The 20,904-nt window shown below is 43.0% G+C and overlaps 1 protein-coding gene across 2 annotated transcripts in view; it reads left to right on the top strand.

Moving 5' to 3' along the window:
- The first annotated feature begins 2,533 nt into the window (after positions 1–2,533).
- The window catches only part of LOC125461813 (Kv channel-interacting protein 2), a 320,168-nt gene continuing 301,797 nt past the window's right edge, over positions 2,534–20,904 (top strand). The window contains exons 1-2 of one of the 2 annotated variants that reach the window (XM_048551046.2): positions 2,534–3,140; positions 3,285–3,370. In XM_048551046.2, coding sequence (XP_048407003.1) covers positions 3,295–3,370 — 76 coding nt within the window. In that variant the 5' untranslated portion in view covers positions 2,534–3,140; positions 3,285–3,294. The remainder of the gene's footprint in view (positions 3,141–3,284; positions 3,371–20,904) is intronic. The other variant, XM_048551052.2, reaches the window with a different exon arrangement.

Below are 20,904 nucleotides of genomic sequence, written 5' to 3'. Positions count from 1 at the left end.
TTTTCCAATATCCTTCCTGGTGATTAAGGCTGTGTGGGCACAAAAATGCATTCAAAAAGTTTGGCCTTCAGTGAATGCAATTAGGAAGAGCTGCACCCACTGCACTAACATGTGCAGAATTTTCATACTATTTTTTTATTTTTGCAGCACATTGAACTTTTCCAGACTACAGAGAAGAGATTCAGTCCCACTGTGTCACCTGTCAGATCTCATTTTGTTGAGGTGAATAACATGCATGATCAGAGCCTCAAGACCTGTCAGACTGAGTTGAGTAAATTTTTATCATTCATGATGCTGACAGACCCAACAGAAGTCTAACCTAGTAGCAGTCTCAGTATCAGACAATGACACAAACATATCCACAATTCTATATGGAATTGCTTGGCAATGGCATTAATAAGTGTAACAGTTTCATTCTGAGTCTGTTTTACATGCTTTGAATTCCTATTCACCCCCATTGTAGTGAATCTGAACAGAACAAACCGTTTCCCATTCACTAACATTGTGTCAAATTTCAATGGGCCCTATCCTTTCTCACTGTCATGTTGACAATCGGGAACATTTTGCACTGAAATGGAAATAACATTAAAACTGATTAACTTAGTTGGCAGTCTCTTAATCACCTAAAGTAGACTGACACAAAAAGGTACCACCAGGAGAGATGTCGCATTGTGAGAGCTGCCATCCTTTGTTTGAAACTTTAACATGGGATCCTATCTGCCTCTAACAGATAGACATTGAAGACTTCACATCACCGAACTACTTGAGGAACAGTGGTATTATCTCCTGTTGTCCTGCCAACATTCATTCCTCAACAAGCACCATTAAAATATAAATTGACTGGTTAAACATCTCAGTGTGGTTTGTAAGATGTAGCTATTACAGAATTCCTGCCACATTTGTTTACACAAGTTGCTGCACTTTAAAGAGATAATTTATAACATGAAGGGCTTTTTAATGTTTTGATGTGATGAGACATATGTGGATTTAATAACAACTATTATCCACTACGACACAAACACTTGTAATATGTTTTATTCATGATTATAAGAAATAACATCAGAAGTAGGCTACCTCGTCCCCACCCCATTGTCTGCTTTAACGTTCAGTATATTCCTGGCTCTACTGTATGCCTCTGCTCCTACATTTCATAAGTCCCCTGATGTCCAACAATCTATTGTTCTCTGTTTTAATTTTATGCAAAGACTGAGCATCAACACCTCCCAAGGATAGAAAATTCTCAATCCTAATTAGATCGATCATTGTCCAGTTTATTTTATGACAATGATTAATCAAAAGTGCCACTCCACATAATTTTAATCTTAGAAATCTTAGTCACTAGAACTCCAATACATCGATTGTTACCCATTGACTCCCATGCTAAGAAACCCAATGGGATAAATACCTTCCCAATCACTCCCATTCTATAGAATTTCAAACTACTTCCAAACCACTTTCCAGTTAATTTCACTCAGTGGAGTTCAAATGGCCCAAACCCCTTCCCAACTACTCCTGTTCCAAAGGATCCCAACTGGCCATACACTTGCCCATTCTCTCCCATTTTCTACATAGATTCTCAATGGGTGAACATATTCCCAATCAATCCCACTCTATGTACTCCCAATAATCCAAGCCCCTTTCCTATTCACTCCATGTCACAGAATCACAATGTATCAATGTGACCAGTATAAGGGTATGTTGAACATCCTGCCTCCTATGTTACACATCTCTTGACTTTGGTGGTTTATGTTTAATTTCCTTGGTGATTTCCACTTTGTTGACAGGGCCAGATACCGTGAACATTGCTGAACAAGCTCCCATCATATTCTACCACAACCTCTGTTTCTCTCTACTTCCTCTCATTGAGTTGAAGACAATGACACATCTTCTGACAACTTTACATTGCCCCTAGGCCTTCTCTGCTTTCCATTATCCCATGGATTCCTCATTCCCTTTTCCAGCACTTCCCAAACCTTTTCCAGTGTGACCCTATTTCAAGGCTCAGAAATTGTCACAACCTCTCTGTGAGATTCAATGAGAGCAGGATGAGGTGTTGGGAAGATCTCTGAGAGCAGGGGGCAGAGGACGGAATATCTGTGAGATGGAGGGGAGGGATGGGGATACATGGCAGCCACTGATGCTCTGAGCTCAACACCCCCAAACTTTTCAACTTGTGACCTTGTGGTTTGGAAACTCCTGCTCTTTGCTATAATTGTGTTTCAACTCTTATCCTTCACTGTAACACTGTGCTTTTTGTGTTGTTCGCTGTGCTTCTTTCTCACCACTAGCTCTGTCAGTACTCCCTTTGCCTTTCCTGCTGTCTGGCATTGTTTACATAGACAGACTTTAACTGTTTGTTTATGAACCTGCTATTTGCATGTTTCTTAGCCCGTCTTCAGCACAGTCTCTCTCCCTCTTTCTGCCTGAACCCAGATTCTCTCCCTGCTGCGTGTCTCTCACACACTCTCCCTGCCCCAGTATGTGATTATTTCTTTCTCTCTATCATGTCTATGGGTGAATTTGCCACACGTTACACCGCCCGGGTGTTCATTTAGTTGTCCAGCAATCCTAAGACAGAGTCACGAGCTGTCAAATAAACAGGGAGAGCTTCTTCCACAGAACAACCGTGACGGGTGTGTGTGATCAATAGGCGAAAGCTGTTAAAGAACGCAACGATCGTAGAATTAAAACACTCACAGATATTGTGCAGCAGGGACTTAGTGACGCTTCGGGACGGGCAAACCAGGAATTTGGCAATGTCTTTTCTTTTGCCACAAACGTCTATTTTGAATGAAAGATTCAGCAGCAATTCTAAACAGAGAATCGCAAAATAAAAAAAAGCCTCTGGCTTTGCCGGAGCTGAGCGAGCATCTTGCAGGGTGAGGGTGGGAGAAAGCTGGAACAGACACAGTCTGTGTTGTGAGGAGCAGGGCTCAGTAACTCCAAGAGACACCAGTCAGGATCTATCGTACCTGGAGACAGAAGAAGGGGGGTTTTGCGGGGAGAGGAGCCCCAGGAAATAGTCCAGCTGCGATAGCACTTCCATTCAGCCAAGCGACCCTGGACATTGGTTTCGTTTTGAAACCAGTCTATCCCCAGCAAACATTAAATTCTCCATCCGGAGGGATCATCACTGGAAGGTAATAAATCAGCAGCTTTACATCTCACTATATCTCTTTCTCCCTGTTTGTCTCCCCAAAATATTGACTTGTTATTTCTCAATTTCGCTTCCCCTCACCCCCCCAACCCCGCTTCCTCCTCCTCCTCCTCAATGTCTCCTGAAGTGACGGGATCATGAAAGGGAAAAGCAAGAAGTGTGGTGTCTCGAGCCCGGAGCAGAGGGGCATGGATGGATATGATCAGCTGGCAGGTAGGGTCAGACACCACGAACAGAAAATAAACCATACACGCACACACGATGGTTAGGATGTAACGGCTCTGCTTTCTGCCTGAATTTTGGAATTGTTTGAGATGCATCTTGGAATGATTGCATGCTGGATCCTAGTCCAGAGTCTTGCTCCCTTGTCCTTTCCTCGTGTAGTTGTTTGGATAATTTCTCTCTCTCTTGTTTATTTGCTGTCCTAGGTTTATAGTAAATTCAAATTGGACCATTAGTCATTATTGCGCCTTGATTTGAACAGAACACTTGTCAGAGCTTGTCTGTGTTCCCTAAGAGTTCGAGTTGGGATTCGGAAAGATTCGATTTTTGTCGGGGATTTGATGGGTCGGTGGGGCTGCGGGCTGGGGCTGGATCCTAGAGATTTGGGATGTGCAATGGAATAGCTGCAAAGCTTTTTATTCCCATCCCGTTAATGCCAACGAACGATACGGTGCCGTGGTTCACATTAGGATGTAGGTATCACCTCAGCTGCCAGGCTGTAGAGTACCATACCAAGGCAACATTACCTCTGGATACGCAGGGCTGATCTGGAGTCACCAGGATTAAAGGATTAATTTCCAGGACAGGGATGTGTTTCTTTAAACCATAAACTGGGAGCGGAAATAATCAGCAGTGACTTGAAAACATAAGTCTCTTTTGTTTAACTCTTTTGTTTTGTTTTTAAAAAAAATTGGGAATGGGGGGGGAAGCTGTTTAATTGGATGGGATAGTAGCTGGTGAGAGATCACGTGATAAAATCTCCAGGACTACAACCAACTAGAGTTGGCAACACTCGTTTCTCCTTCAGTCACACTCAATGGAATAGATTTTGTTTTTGCGAAGGTAACCTGCCTGATATTGCCCTGTATGTATTCAAAACCGAAAAGGTGTTTAAAGCTGGGAAGGGCTTGGGGGGTTATATTGTGGAAATCCAGTACTGGCTGAGAGGTAAATTGCTGATCGGTGCAGTGTGTGTGTATCAGTTGAAAGGAACGTCGGGTTTTGCCCTGTTAATCCCATGTTCAATTATTCTCACAACATTTTGTAGTGTTGAGTGAATGAATAAGTTCCGGGAGACCAACATCTATTTACCAAGAGTTGGCGGCAGCATCATGTGTTCAATTAATCTTTTATGTAAACTGGAATTGGGTTCAAACCCCCAGAAGTACTGGGCCTGAGCATAATTCCAGTCTAGGTGCAGCCATAGACCTATCAGAACACAGGACTGCTCTCTCATTAGAGAGTGACAACTGCTGATGGTTTAACCTGAGGGTCACCAGCCCTGGGACTGCTTGAGCAGAGAGTCTTTCGATGTAACCTCAGTCAATGAAAGAATTGAACCCCCTGCTGGTGGTGTCCCTGCATTGCAAGCCAGCCATTAATATAACAACCTGTTCATTTGCGCTACTGAGGGAATGCTGCACTGTCAGAGATGCCATCTTTTGGATGACAACGTGTCTTCTACCGCTTCAGCTTAGATATAGAAATTCTCCTGGGAATTCTTTCTGCCATCCGAATATTTATCCTGCAACTAATATCACTACAACTGATCATCTAGTCATTGTAACATTGCTGTACTTAACCTGGCTCTAAGCTTTCCCTAAGGGTTTGAATAGATTTTCCCTTTGAACTGAATCTAATCCTTTCATTATTTTAAAGCCCCTCATTAAATACCGTAGAACCGTAGAACCTTATTCTTTTTGCAAATTAGCAGAGTGTAATGAAGAAAGGTATAGAGACAATATATAAGATCGGAATTCTTCCTGTAGTACTGGTGTTCAGTTACCTGTTTCTGGGGAGTCAGAAATCCCCAACCTTCTCCATCCCCTTTTTATGAATCTCAGCGAGTAGATACTTGTCTACTGAAACCCACTGATGCTAACCACGTGGGAGAATCCAAACTGGAAACAGTTTTCTTGATGTGATTTGGTGATAACCTCGAACAGAGAAGGGATTAAGTGACCCTGGAACTGTTTTACCACCCCCAACCACTCCCAACCCCCCCACCACCACCACCACCGCAACCGTAAAAGTTGCCCGTGCTTCTTCTGCCATGGCCTCATGGCTTTTGCATGTGCCTACAAACAGCAGGTGCATTTATGCAGGGCCACAAATCAAAAGATTATGCATCCAATGGATTTCTTTTGATGTGGACTGCTGTTAATGTGTAGGTAGATGTGTTAGTTAATCCTTTTGCACATTAAGGTCTCATAAACCATCGTAAAGCTAATCATCTATTTAACCAGTTTTGTTCATGTTGATGGTGCATTCTTGGCTGGGAACACCGTTTTTATTTATTTCTCTTCATGATTCTGAGAGCCTTGGTTGAACTTGAGCCAGGGGACCTGTTACTTTGAAGAGCCTCGTCGAGAGAAGAGCAACTTAATCAATGCTCTTGGCACTGTAATGGCCAGTCAACCTACATTATTAGCTCAGGCCCTGATCTTGCCTAAACTCTGGTCGGCTACGCCAGAAGAAAAATTGTTGTCAGCCGAGGCATAACATTAAACATTAGGGGGCTGTTTAAAAATGCTTGGCTTAAAAGAGGTCGCGATGATGAGACAGGCACTGTGTGATACAGCACTTGCTTTTACACAACATGAAATATTCATGTGACTAGCCTATTGCATGCAACCTCACAATTTAATCCTTAAATACTGTTTAAAGGATTAATGTACTGAACCGCAGCAACTGTCTACATCGCCCCTCTGCTTTAAGTATGTCTTTGATGGAGCCACCATGACTTCAAGGGAGAATTGATCTTTCAACTTGCTTTACAAACCCGCAGGGAGAGTGAAATGATCAAATCATTGAGTCTTCATTGCACCCTCTCATTGATGCTATTGTATTCATTGTCCCTGCTAATCCTCCATTACCCCTTCCAGTGCACACTTCGTGCTGTCTACATACAACACTGCTGGTTGTATCAGCCGTGACTCCCAAGTTCCCAGGGCATTCACCTTCTTGAGAATCCCAGCATGGTGCTGTGACTATAAAGTAGTGATAGAGGAGCTTTTGATCCACTGCAAAAGAACCCAGCCGTGACTTGAGGAAGCACCTTTTTTATGCTGTGAATGGATAGGGCCGTGAACATGCTGCCTGGGTGTGTGGTGGAGGCAGTTTCAACTGTGGTTTACAAAATAGAGTGTGACAAGCACCTGAGAGAAATGCTTTTCAGGGCTACAGGGTAATGGTGGGCGAGTAGGAGTGCCTGAATTGCTCCGCCAGAGAGTCAGTATGGGGACACTAAAATGAATGGCTTTCTCTTGACTCTGTATCTATTTTTACCCTTCCTTCAACACTATATCGTTGTCATTAAAACCCATGCTCAGGTAGGGAGAACATACAAAGTCAGAGTGAGATTGCAAACTGTGAGATTGAATGGCAATGATTTGTCCTGAGACATGTGGCCACACGGGAATTGCAGCAATAATTAAGAATTTATTTTTATTTGTTTGTGAGATTTGTGCATAGCTGACTAGTCATTGGCCATTTCTAATTGCCCAGAGGGCAGTTAAGAGTCAGCCACATTGCTCTCGGTCTGGAATCACATGCAGACCAGACCAGGTAAGGCTGACAGATTTACTTCCCTGAAAGGAATTAGTGAACTAGTCTAATTATAGAATCCCTACAATGTGAAAACATTTGGCCTATCGAGTCCACACCGACCCTCTTAAGTGCATCCCCCCCAGACTCCTACCCTGTCCCTGTAGCCCTGCATTTCTCATCACTAATCCTCTAGCCTGCGCATCATGGGCAATTTATCATGGCCAGTCCATCTAGCCTGCACATCTTTGGGCCGTGGGAGGAAACTTGGGCACCTGGAGGAAACCCACGCAGACATAGGGAGGATGTGCGAACTTTACAAAGTTGCCCGAGGGCAGAATCAAACCCAGGTCCCTGACGCTGTGAGGCAGCAGTGCTAACCACTGAGCCACCGTGCCATCCTTTTTAATCGGAAGTGATTACATAGTTGCTATTGGGCCAATTTTAATTCCAGATATTCTGTTTTAATGAATACAAATTTCACCATCTGCCATGGTGAGACTCAAACGCAGGTCCTCAGAGCATTTGCCTGGCATACTCATTTACTGATGCACAGACTTAACAACTATGCCATCAGCTCCCCCCTTCCCCCTGTTGTTTGATGAAACTCTATTAGGAGCCACCAAAACACTGACTTGAAGGAACATAGGCTGAGGAGCAGAAAGTGTTGTGGAACCATCAACTGTACCTCCTGGGGGCAGGTTACTCATGACAGAAAGAAAGAAAAGCTTGCATTTAAATAGCAATATTTACAACCTCAGGGTATTTCAAAATGGTTTACAGCCAAAGGAATACTTTGTGTAGCTTAATTCATACATTTAGTGAGTGTGACTGCTAACCTGTGCACAGCAAGCTTCCACAGAATTTTGACAATATTTAGATATTGTGTTTTAGTAAGCGCTGGATGAAAATGATAAAAATACTAACTGAAACACATACAAGTGTATGAATTAGGATCAGGAGTAGGCTACTTAGCTTCTTCAGCCTGTTCTATTGTTCCATAAGCTTGTGGCTGGTCCAATTTTAACCTCAAATCGACATTCCCAACTAGCTCCAGTAACTTTTCAACCCCATCCTAAGCAAGAACTTATCTCTGCTGTCTTAAAAATGTTTAGAGACTCTGCTTCCATCATCTTTTTGAGGAAAAGAGTTTCAAAGATTCAAAACACTCACACCCAGGAGATACCCTCCTTCAGACAGTGCCGTGGGACCTTTCACATGCACCTAAGAGGGGATCAGAGGCATGGTTAATCATTCTGTCTGGAAAAGCGTGCCTCTGACAGGGTGGTACTCCCTCAGCACTGCATTAGCAGTGACAGTGAGATGATATGCTCAGATCTCCGGTTTAGGAATTGCACATTCTAATTCAGAGGCAGGAGTGTGCCAAACAATGGCATGAATCGAATTGATGTGCATTCTGATTTCTCCGAACCAATTGTCGAGTACAGTATCACAATGCATCACCTGATGGGTGATTAAACTAATTTAATACTAAAGAAACACTGAAGGTGGGTCAGAACCCTTTAGAATACTGCATACCATTCAGGCCACTTCTTCACTGAAGGATTTTACTGCTTTTCAGAGAGCACTTTGTAATATCCAATATAATTCTGAAAATTGGAGCTTTATAAAATGATGACTGTTTAGCACTTTTCGGTATGAAAGAGGAAAGTTTAAAGTGACAACATCAGTGTTATTTGAATTCCCAGAAAAGTAGCTGAAAACAGAGGTAAAACATGAAATTGGAGGGGATGTTTCATTCAGAGAAAATGGGCAGGTGGGATTTAAATAAATAGAGATACACTGTGTGAGATTGAGTGATATGAGGAGACTGTGGAGAGACTGAGGGATCTAGAGATATTGTGGTGGGATTAAGGGATATGTTGAGAAGCTTTGTGGGATTGAGGTACATGAAGGGAGTAAGTGTGGGATGTGAGATTTGGGGAGAAGGTGTGCGAGATTCAGAGGAATAAGGAGGACTTGGCTGGGTAGGATCAGAGAAATGGGGAAAAGGTATTTGGGATTGAAAGAAATGGAGAGAGCCAAAGAGGAATGAGAAATAAGGCATGACGGTGCATGGGATCGAAGGATGTGGGAGAAGCAAGGTGAAAGAGGCATTAAGCTAATGCAGAATCAAAGTGCTAGAGATGTTGAAAATCTGAAATAAAAAGACAATGTTGTAAAGTCCAGCAGGGCAGGTAGCATCTGTACAGAGAAAGAATCAGCATTTCTGGTTAATGACATCTTACCAGAACTGCAGAAACATTCAGTCTTTGCTCTCTGCACAGATCCTGCATGATCTGCTGAGCATTTTCAGCATTGCCTATATTTATTTATTCAGGTTAATGATCTAATTTGTGCTTCTAAAGATAATGATGGTTTGTTCTTAAAGCAAATTAAGGTGGTAATCTAACTTTCAAAACTCGCATGCATGCACATATTCAGGAGAGGAGCACTGTAGGAGGGAGCCATTCAATCCATCATATTAAATACTAGCTCTTCAGTTATATCTAACTACTTTAAATGTCTTTCTTTGCATTTTCTCCTGATCCTTTCCAAAAATTGTTACAAAATTTCAGTAGTTCCCATTTAGATGACTTTACAGCTTTCATAGCCACTTGAAAAGGATTCCATGTTCTAGTAAACCACTGAGTGATTGTTAAATTCCTCATTCATTCTTACCTGCTTGTCCCTTAGTACGTGCTCTCATGGTTCCAATTCACCAGTCAATGGAATCAATTTTTCACTATTTACCCTCTCAAACCTATTTATCAAAGTGAAAGGCAGAATTTAAAAGAAACCAAGGAATTGAATGATGGGAGCACAGTACCTGCAGACAGTGTGATTTTGTGATGTCCCAATCTGTCACAATGTTCTTCTATAATCAGCTATTGTACTGAGCTGGGCAAGAATCGAATATCTAATTTAAATTTACAGTATGACAAGGGTTTGTCTTAGAGGAACATCAAGCCACTGATCATTAGAAAGAGTTCAGGTTCAGAGGGGCCATGCTGTTTTGCTTGTTGAGAGTTCAAATTACATACACCAGGTCTCCCAGGAGAACGCATTAGTGGAAGCACATCCTGGGAAAGATGGTCTCAGGTATTGTCCTTAAAATTCAAACTTACTATGCAACGTCAATGAAGACCATTCATTCATGTTTCTGTGCTGAACTCTTTGTCCTCTGTTATGACCAAAGCATTGATGCATTGCAAATGAAACTATGGACAGAGATCACTTACAGATAACTGCCTTTCTAATGAAATCATACACTTGGACTTCTTCTTAGCAAGTTCATCAGGTTCTTGAGGGAAATATTACCAAACACTAGATAATAAACAGGATGCCCAAAGTTTAGAATCTCTTTTACACTAGAACTGGCAGGTGAATTTGTCACCAAAGGAGGCTCTTGTCAATATAAGTGGAATGGAACGGTTGGTGGAGGAGATGAAGAGGATATATTTTAATCATCAAGTTATTCATTGCAATGACACAACTCAAATTTCGCCGACACAAATTACAATGTTGAATGGAGAAGTAAGAGGGTGAGTATTTACTTTATTTAATGAGTACAAGTCTCTGGAGCCAAATGATAGCCTCTTCATTTGCTGAGTTCGAGGTGATTTGTTCAGCACTCACTTTGTTGAGAGGACACTCTTACAGTAATGTGAAGGATTATTTCTGACTCTCCACAAACTGTATAAGGTGTTTATACTGAGGCTCCAACAGTAGAGGGTGGCTGCTCAGGACCTGTGAACTTATCCTGAGACTGTTTACCAAGAACCACACTCGTGGTGGTAGTTCAAAGCCTGACAGGTGGGGATTTGTTATGAGGAAGTTGAGAGTGGCTTCCCGTGTTTCCTATTGGTTGATCCGAAGGATATCAGCTGGTAGAGTCTTGCTCAGGAAGATTGTTCCACGTGGGGCAGTGAGATGGAAAGTAGATAGTAAGTGACAACTGAACATGGACTGGGTAAAAAAGGGGCAGCATAGCTTAGTCATTTGGCTGGATTGCATGTTTCTGTTTGTATGCAGAAGTTGGCAGGGGTGAGGGGGGCTGTTGATGTTTGCGAGGACTGGAAGACTGGAAGGGATATCAAAAAGATGTGTGCATGATAACCTCTGATGGAGAGGTGTGCAATACTCAGCTGTACAGTCTGGATTTGAGCTATAGGGAGAGGCTGAATAGACTGGGGCTAATGTCCCAGGAGCATCGAAAGCTGAGGATTGACCTCATACAGGGTTAACAGCCAAGGTCTTTTCCCCAGATTAGGGGAGTCCAAAACTAGAGGGTATAGGTTTAAGGTGACAGGGGAAAGATTTAAAAGGGACCCAACGGACAACTTTTTCACACAGAGGGTGGGGCATTTATGGAATGAGCTAGCAGAGGAGATAGTGGAGGCCGGTACAATTGCAACATTTAAAAGGCTTCTGGATGGGCATATGAATGGGAAGGGTTTAGAGGGATATGGACAAAATGCTGGCAAATGGTGCTAGATTAATTTAAGATGTCTGGTCAGCATGGATGAGTTGGATCAAAGGGTCAATTTCCATGCTGTACATCTCTATGTATGACTCTAAGCATTGAAGTATGCGTGTGGTCACAGCAGTGCTCCATGTTGATCCAACAATTTTCTTTCTGGTTTCGACATTTGCTACTGTTTCCTTCACATATTCCTGGAAGGACAAAGTCCTGTTTAGAATTTCTCCAGTGAATGTCGGATTGGATCACGTTTTACTCCCTGACCACACAAAGATGGACAATTCTGTTTCTAGCATTGGCATTGTGGAGGTGAAATACACTGGCTATGGTTTTTCAGGCAGTCACTGGGAGATACCATTTACTGACAATTCTGTTTCTAGCATTGGCATTGTGGAGGTGAAATACACTGGCTATGGTTTTTCAGGCAGTCACTGGGAGATACCATGTACTGCAGTCAGCCATTAACTTTGTAACATCGCCATTAAGGATCTGGTCCAGTGCACAGATAGATGGAGCATCGCATCAAGAGTAGATGAGTTTGCAGGCCATGGGCTTTGACAGGTCAATTGTTGAGCAGTATTGGGACTTGCGTTGAGGCCTATGGCAGTCCACTGGCCAATCTTCTCCTGGTACCTTCCCCTCATCCGAGGCACTATATAAACCATCTGTCATGCAGAAGAGGCTTGACAACTGTCCCAATGCTCTCCAGCTTGTTGCTGGTATGCCATAGTGTACCATAGACAGCTGGGAGGTCCACTAGCACTGCACCTGTCTTTCAGCTCTTTTGGAAGGCATTTTCACTGCAGTTGGTCTAAGTACCATAACCCAATTAGTCCTATGGGAGTCAGGACTGGTCAACACTGGAGATGGTCTCTACTCCCAGAGACGTGCTATGGCATGAGATGTTTAAAGGCCTTAAAGGATACAGAAATAATTGAAACTGGTCAGTAGCTGGCTACCAGTGTGAAGAGTTTTCTGGGTTTTGGAATGGCAATGATTCTTGCCGGACGCTATGTTCTCAGCAGAGATTCTGAGCTGATCACTCTTGTGTAGAACTGAGTCAACCAGGCACAAGTACAGGGGTCAAGTCGATTCCAAAAGACCTTTAATGTGATGGTTTTTCAAAGAAAGTACTTGACAGAAAGCTCCCCCACACATAGAGATTGTGTACTGTCACTAAGACTCAGAGCCTGATGCATAGGGTTATAAGGGAACAATAATCAGGGCTCTCGGGGTCTCTCTATGCTCGGGTTGGAGGTGACACCATTGAACTTGGTTCTGTATTTACCAAGAAGGCAGATGCATTTCAGGCCATGGTCACAGGGAAGGGAACTCAGTCATTAGAAGTGTACAAAATCAATTAGGAGGGGCCATGGGACACGGTTGGTATTTAGAGTTGGCAAGGCACTAGGCCCAGATGAGATAGATCCAAGGATATTGAAGGAAATGAAAATGGAAATTTCAGGGGCACTGACCACAATCTTTCAGTCTTCCCTAGACTCTGGGGAGGGACCAAAAAAATGACAAATTGCAAATATTATATCCTTCATCAAAATAGGTAGGAAGGATAATCCCAGGAACTATGGACCAGTCAGTTTAACCTTACTAGCAGGGAAACTTTGAGACATAATTATTCAGGATAGAATTATAGATAGTCATACGGAAAAAGATGGCTTGTTTAAGAAGAGCCGTGGATTTCTAAAGGGGAAATCGTGTTTAATTAACTTGCAGGAGTTTTTTGAAGCAGTAACAGAAACTCGTTAATGCTGTTATCATGGTGCACATGGACTTCCAGAAGGTGTTTGGTACAGAGCCAAACAACAGACCTTGCTGAAAGTGACAGCTTATGGAATAAAAGGGACAGCATCAATATGAATACAAAATTGGCGGAGTGCTAGGTAACAGAGAGTAATGGTCAATGGATATTTGATTGGGATGGAGGAAAGTTTGCAGTGGAGTTCCACAGAGGTCAGTAAAGGGATTCTTGCTTTTCCTGATACATACTAAGGGTCTAGATCTTGGTGTACAGGGGACAATTTCCAAGTTTGCAGATGATATGAAACTTGGGAGCATTATAAACTGTGAGATGGTCAGTGTAAAACTCTAAAGGAACATAGACTAGTTGGTGGAGTGCATGGATAGGTAGCTGATGGGTTTCAATGCAGAGAAGAGCGAGGTGGTGCACTTTAGTCAGAAGAACATCAAACGTCAATATAAAATTGGGCATACTAGTCTAAACCATTGCACAAGAGCAGAGGGACCTGAATTTATATTTGTACACAGATCATTGAAGGTGGCAGAACAAGTGGAGAGAGCAGTTAATGAAGCGTACAATGTCCTCGGCTTTATTAATAGAGGAATAGAGTACAAGAACAGGGAGCTGATGTTAAGCTTGTAGAAATAGGACTCAGCTGGAGTACTGTGTACAGGTGTGGGTACCACATTATAGGAAAGATGGGATGCATTGGAGAAAGTGCAGGGACGAGGAACTTTACCTCAGAGGATAGATTGAAGAGGGTGGGAATGTTCTCCTAAGGGAGAAGAAGTTTGAGGAGATTTGGTAGAAGTTTTATAAATGATGCACAGTTTGCTCAGAGTAGATAGGGAGAAGCTGTTACTGCATGTGAAAGGATCAAGGGCCAGATTTAAAATAATTTGCAAATGAAGCCAATAAGAGGTAAGAAAAACCTTACAGTAAGTAATACACAGAGTGAGTGGTTAGGGAATGCACTGGTTGGAAGTATGGTCGAGGCAGGTTCAATTAAGGGATTCAAAGGGTTGTTGGATCATTATTTAAATATGAACAATTTGCAGGCGTATGGGGTAAAGTCAAGACAATGGCACTAATTTGGGCAGCATCGTGGCTCAGGGGTTAGCTCTGCTGCCTCACAGCGCCAGGGACTGATTCTATTCCACCCTCGGGTGACTGTCTGTCTGGAATTTGCACGTTCTCCCCATGTCTGTGTGGCTTTCTACTGGGTGCTCCAGTTTCCTCCAAAGATGTGTAGGCGAGGAGGATTAGCATCAGAAATTCACAGTTACAGAGATAGCATAAGGGCATGATTCTGCGTGGGATGATCTTCCGAGATTCGGTGTGAACTTGTTGGGCCAAATGGCCTGTTTCCACACTGTAGTGATTGTGTGAAAAGTCATGGTGCTCATTTGTAGACACTGAATGGCCTCCTTCTGCATTACAAAGAGTCTGAGGGTTGGAGTGGAACTGTTGAGCTTGAGTTGGTGGGGGTCAGGGTGTACTGGGTCCCAGGCAGTGTGAGGCCCACTGAGCTTTTGGGGGTGTGGGTGATAGCGGGGGGAAGATGCTGGGCCAGAAACAGAACTGTGAACTCTGACTGAATGGAAGTTCTGGAGAACAACGTCTCCTAATTCCTCCAAAACAATTGTGTGAAGAAGTAATGAATCCTTGGTGTAGGATTAGGCAGGTTCCCTGCTTTGTTGCTGGGACAAGGAGTTGCTGATGGGTGTTACATTTGTGGTCAATTCATGCTCAAAGGAGGGTCAGCATTTCATTCAGGGGCCCTTAGCATGTAGGAATCTTCATGGGTTCAGCTTCAAGGGCTGATTTTGAATAAAAGCTTATTATGAACTAGAGCAGAGGTGACTGCCTTTGCAGATCCCCTGTTTCCATCAGAGGCATATGCACCTCCCCCCATCAAAAGCTATCTCCTCTTTAACCCTTCCCCCAGCCTCCTGAACCCTCTCCCCGACCCCACTACTGTGTGTCAGTGATCAGGCATTTGCTCAGCAAGTACTGCTTGATAGAACTGTCGATGACCTCTTCCATCACTAATGATCAAGAGGGAACTGATGGGACATTAAAATACCAGGTCAGAGTTAACCTGCCTTTTGTGTGTAGGACATACCTGGGCAATATTCCACATTCTCACATCGATGCTGTTGTTATAGCCGTACTAAACAGCTTGGCTAGAGGCATGGCAAATTCTGGAGCACAAGTCTTCTGTACCAATGACAGAATGTTGTCAGGGCCTGCATCCTTTGCAGTGACAGTGCCTCCAGCCATTTCTTGATATAACGTGGGGTGAATCATTTTGACTGCATGCGTGATGCTGCAGACCTGAGGAGGAGGCTGAGATGGATGTGAACTGTGACTTTGTGTTTTGCTGTGATGTGCTTGATGTCCCCATTGTTCAGCATGGGGACATTTTTGGAGTCTCCTTTTCCTATTAGTTGCTCATTGTCCATCACCATTCACATGTGGCCAGACTGCAGAGCTTAGATCTGATCTGTTGATGCGACAACTTACTTCTGTCTCATCCATCTGCTTGCTCTGTTTGGAATGCACAGCGTCCTGTGTTGTAGCTTCACCAGGTTAACAGCTCATTTATAGGTATTTATGGTGCTGCCCCTGGTATACAGTCTTCACTGAGCCAGGATTGATCCCTGGCCTGATGGTAATGGGGGAGCGGGAGATATGCCAGACTATGAGGTTACAGATTGTGGTTAAATACAATTCTGCTGCTGTTACTGATAGCCCACAGTGCCTTATGCATTCCCAGTCTTGAACTGATCATTTTGACCCCATGATCCCGCAGGTGGGCAATGTGATACCCACAGTAGATTTTCTTTTACTTGTTCACAGATTGAGGGTTTCGCTGGCCTGGCAGCATTTATTGCCCATCCCTAATTACCCAGAGAACAGTTATGAGTCAACCACATTGCTGAGGGTCTGGAGCCACAAATAGGCCAGACCAGGTAAGGATGGCAGTTTCCTTCTCTAAAGGACATTAGTGGACCAGATGGGTTTTTCCTGATATTTGACAGGGAGAAAATGTTTGCACAGGTAAGAGGATCAGTGATCAGTGACCACAGGTATGTAATCGTTGGAAAAAGGAGGCGATCAGGAGAAATATGTTAGCACAACCAATTGTTCTGATCTGGCATCCTGCCTGTTCAGGCAGTGAAAACAGATTCAATTAGGACTTTCAAAAAGGGTAAATGCTGGAAAAGGGAGAATTTAGAAGGCACTAGGGAAAAAAAAAAGCAGGGGAGTAGGACTAATTGGAGAGCTCTTTCGAATGTGCCAAATAGCCTCCTTCTGTGCTGAATCATTCTGTGAGTCTGACATAAATCAAGAATTTCAGCAGCACACGTTTTTTCTCCTTCGCTGTCTGAATTTCTGTTTCCAGAGGTTTCTGCATTTTTCTCTCTGCACTCAATGCCCCAGCACACTCTTGTTATCCCTCTCTACGGTAGGAGTTAAATCTGTACCTACTCCACAGTCCAATCCTTCAGTAACACAATTTTTTTTTTATTCATCCATTGGAGGTGAGTGTCATTACCAAGATCGACACCTATGTGTTCATCCGTAACTGAGAAGGGGGTCAATAGATGGCCTACTCAAACTGATCCAGTCCTTTAGTGGCATGCATGAACGGAGGATTGAACAATCCATCAATTAGACTGAAGAATTTTCACTGAGACACACGAATTCTAAACAAGGAAGTGAATACCAGGAAACATGTATTTGATTTATTTCAGTAAATCGTACAAAGGGAGAGAAATTAAGAGAAGTTAGGATTAAGAGAAAAGAAGCAGAACACTTAAAATAATTTCTGAAAGGAAGTGTGGTGGAGGCTGATTCATATGAGGCATTCAAGAGGGCATTAGCTTATTGTTTAAATAAAACAATGTGCAAGAGCGTGAGGGATTGAAAAGAAAGGGAATGCCAAGTCTTGGTGCTCGTTTGGAGAGTTGGTGCCACCGATGGGCCAAATGGTCTCCATCTGCACTGCACCACTTCTGTGATTTCACTGGTGTCTGTGCTAATGGATTTCTAACACTAACAGGACACTTCAGTGAAGGAGTGCTGCATTTTAGATGAACTCCTAAGCCAAGACCCCATCAGCCCACAGGTGGGCAATATAATACCCACAGTAGGTTTTTTCTATTCATTCACAGGATGAGGGCACTGCTGGATAGGCAGCATTTATTGCCCATCCCTAATTACCCAGAGGGCAGTTAAGAGTCAACTACATTGCTGTTGGTCTGAAATTGCATTTCGGTCAGACAAAGTAAGGATGGCAGTTTCCTTCCCTAAAGGACATTAGTGAACCAGATGGGATTTTCCTGACAATCATCATTGGACTCATAATTCTAGATTTTTTAAAAGGTTGAATTCAAATTCCACCATCTGCTGTGGCAGGATTCAAACCCGGGTCCCCGGGATGCTATCAGTGTCTCTGGATTAACAGTCCAGTGATAATACCACTAGGCCATTGTCCACTGTAATAACCACCACATCGCATTTCTCTTCTGCAGTAATAGGAGCCAATAACCTGTTTCTAAACTTTAGAAACATAAAGCAAGTTAGACAGCGATAGTAAGAACTGCAGATGCTGGAGTCAGAGATAACACAGTGCGGAGCTGGAGGAACACAGCAGGCCAGGCTGCCTTTCAAAGGGGAGCTAGAGAATTGTGACCTGTGCACATGGCGAAGGTGTAGCCCTCAGGCAATTTACAGGAACTGATCACGTTGCTGTTAGTGGGATCTGGCTGTGTACAAACTGGCTGTCAATTTTCCAACTTCGCAACTGCAACATCTGTTTGAAGAGCTGTTATCCTGGATGTAAAACACAATGGGATATCCTGATGGTGTGTGAGGTGTACAGAAATGCTGGTATATTTCAATCTTACAGTTTTTGCTTTTTTCTTAATGGAGGATTCTAAGGATTCCCCGCAAATGCAAGGTAATCCTGCATATCCAGCATCAGGGTCAGCCCAGAGCTCAAGCTTCCAGAAATAACTCCTGCTGGGACGTTAGCTGAACCTGTAGTTAAACCTTTCACTGGTGTCTGAAATATGCTGCCTTGTCTTTCTGCGAATCACTACACAAATCTGCTTACTGTCTGTATGCAGAACTTCTGCTCAAATTTTAAAAGAGGGGAAATGATGTCTTCAGCCTGAATCTGGAGGGGAGTAACTTTCTCTGCTTCTCCTCCTAATCCACCGCCTTAAGAAATCTTGGGAGGGTCTCCCATTCTAAGTAACTGATATATTAGCTGGCCTTGGCTAAACCTCAGGGTTTCCTTAAGAATGATTGAAATGAGGGTTGTTGGTGAAGAGTATAGAGCTATTTCCAAATCGATGCTCTCTACTATCTAGAAGGACAAGGGCAGCAGATACAATGGGAACACCAGCCCCTGGATTCCCCTCCAAACTACTTACCATCCTGACTTGGAACTATATCACTGTTCCTCAGTGTTGTTGGGTCAAAACCCTGGAACTTTCTCACTGTCTACCTACGCCAAATGAAGTGGTTCAAGAATGCAGGTCTCCATCACTTCCTCAGGACAGTTCGGGATGGGCAATAAATGCTGGCCTAACCAGTAATGCTCACATCCCCAGGGTGAATATAATAAATAAATGACTTCACCCTGACCCCCAAAACAACCTTCCTGCCATAAAACAAATTAGACGTTTGTCCCTTTTATTTGGGTGCTATCTCTGGCTCCAGCATCTGCAGTTCTTACAACCTCTGTCTAACTTGCTTGATGTTTCTAAAGGTTAGAAACAGGTTATTGGCTCCTATTACTGCAGAAGAGAAATGCAGTGTGATGGTTATTACAGTGGACTAATAAACCAAAGGTCTAGCATAATTAGAGAGTAGTTACAGCGTTGAAGGATGCCATTTGGCCTATTATGTCTGTGCTGGCTCACCAAAGGTGCAATTAAACTAATGCCACTCTCCCATTCTCTCCCCAAAGCTCTGCATAATCTTCCTGTATAGACAATAATCCAATTCTCTTCACTCAGAGCATTTTAAACAAAAGCATTTCATGTGAGAAATGAAAGAACTGAAGCAAGGTGCCATTACATAGCCCTAAAGGTATTTTAGATCTTTGAAGTCCAATTGAATTGCTTACCCTAGATGACTAGTTAACTGTGAAATAAATAGTGGAAATTAAGTCAAAAGTCATGATAAAGAATAAGATTCCAAACCTACAAGCTGTTTTTCAAACATTAGGGACCTTAATTACAAGCACGTTCTTGACAGTTTTTTGCAGAGTTTATGATGAAAATCGACTCACTGGTCAACAGATACCTCGTGAGTGTTATTGAAGATAACTTTACCCAAGCAGTGTAATGAATGTTACATTTTGAGTTGAAACTGCTTACACAACAGAATGAAGCGATCTCATTTAATCTCACTATTTTTGGCAAGGATATGTAGGAGGGGTAGAAACTGCAACTCTGTAAAATTTGCCAAAGAACATGACAGTTGAGGATTTTTCAACCATGTGCATTGATTTCAATCATAAACTGAGCTTTATGATGTATTACAACCCAGGCATGCCCCCAGTACCAGAAATATTAAGAGAACCAGTTAAACCATGCAAAAGATACAGGCACAAATTGAGGCTAACATTGAATAAAGAAATAATTTTAATTCGTGGTCCTGAAATTTCAAGGAATTTTCCGTTTCAAAAACTGTTACTTTTCTTTCACACCTTTTACTAACTTAGAACAGCTCGAACCAAATGCATCCGTCAGACATAATGACGCATTCACTCTATCATTGCTTTCCTTTATCAAACAGAGGAAATTTCTCCAGGGTTGAGTTTTCCCTTCTCTGATGCATCATAACGCACACTGAGAAAGGGAGAAAAAATTCTATGGAATGAATCTCAACCTCAAGACATATTTTTGCAATTTTCCCCGGAGTCTCAAGTGGCGACTTCTCAATCTCGCCATTGATTGTGACTACCTTACTTTAATGTGTTGCATTTCATTAAGCGCCCAACTCACCTCACTTCCAATTTGTCTATCCTCCCCCGAGAAACTAGACAACACAAATTCCTGACAAGTAAGTCAGAAAGGTTATTTGGTGGCTGTAGCTCCCTGCTCGTCCTAGCCGGCTTCCAGTTATTTCCTCAAAATGACATTCCTGTATAATCCCTAGCCACTTCCTCCCGACCCTTTCCCCATGCAACTTGGCAACAGCAAACCACCAGCCCCACTAAGTCAACATGGCTGCTCTCAGTAACAACTTCCCCACCACTTCAGCCCTTCCACACTTTACTTTTAAGGCCAGGCTCACATACCATTTGCATGCTTCTTTGTCATTGCTTCATATGCAGGAACACACATGTATTTCATACTTCCACGTAGGCTCTCACCTTGCTTTCTTAGTGAGCACACATTGACATGAAGCCTACCCATCTCTATTTACTTCACATTGCTTTCACACGGCACATTCATTGACTTTTAGGCTGACTTACAGGCTGCCAGCCACTTTGTGGGTCATATTGCATCCTTAGTGCACAGAATCCTTAGTGCTCAGTTACAGGTTTCTACCTTCTGTGGCCTGCAATGCTTCTTAGCACAGAGGGAGAGGCAGGCAGCTTGTAACTGTGGAGAATACTGAACAGTCAAACGTGCATCAGTGGGTTACAGCATCATCATATCTGCAGCATATACCAGCAGTTCAAGCAGCAAGCGCACTGCATGGGCTTGAGGC

The sequence above is a fragment of the Stegostoma tigrinum genome, chromosome 20, assembly GCF_030684315.1.
Source record: "Stegostoma tigrinum isolate sSteTig4 chromosome 20, sSteTig4.hap1, whole genome shotgun sequence".
NCBI classification, from domain to species: Eukaryota; Metazoa; Chordata; class Chondrichthyes; order Orectolobiformes; family Stegostomatidae; genus Stegostoma; species Stegostoma tigrinum.
The sequence above is the reverse complement of the archived record's forward strand: the minus strand, read 5'-3'. Positions and strand labels throughout refer to the sequence as shown.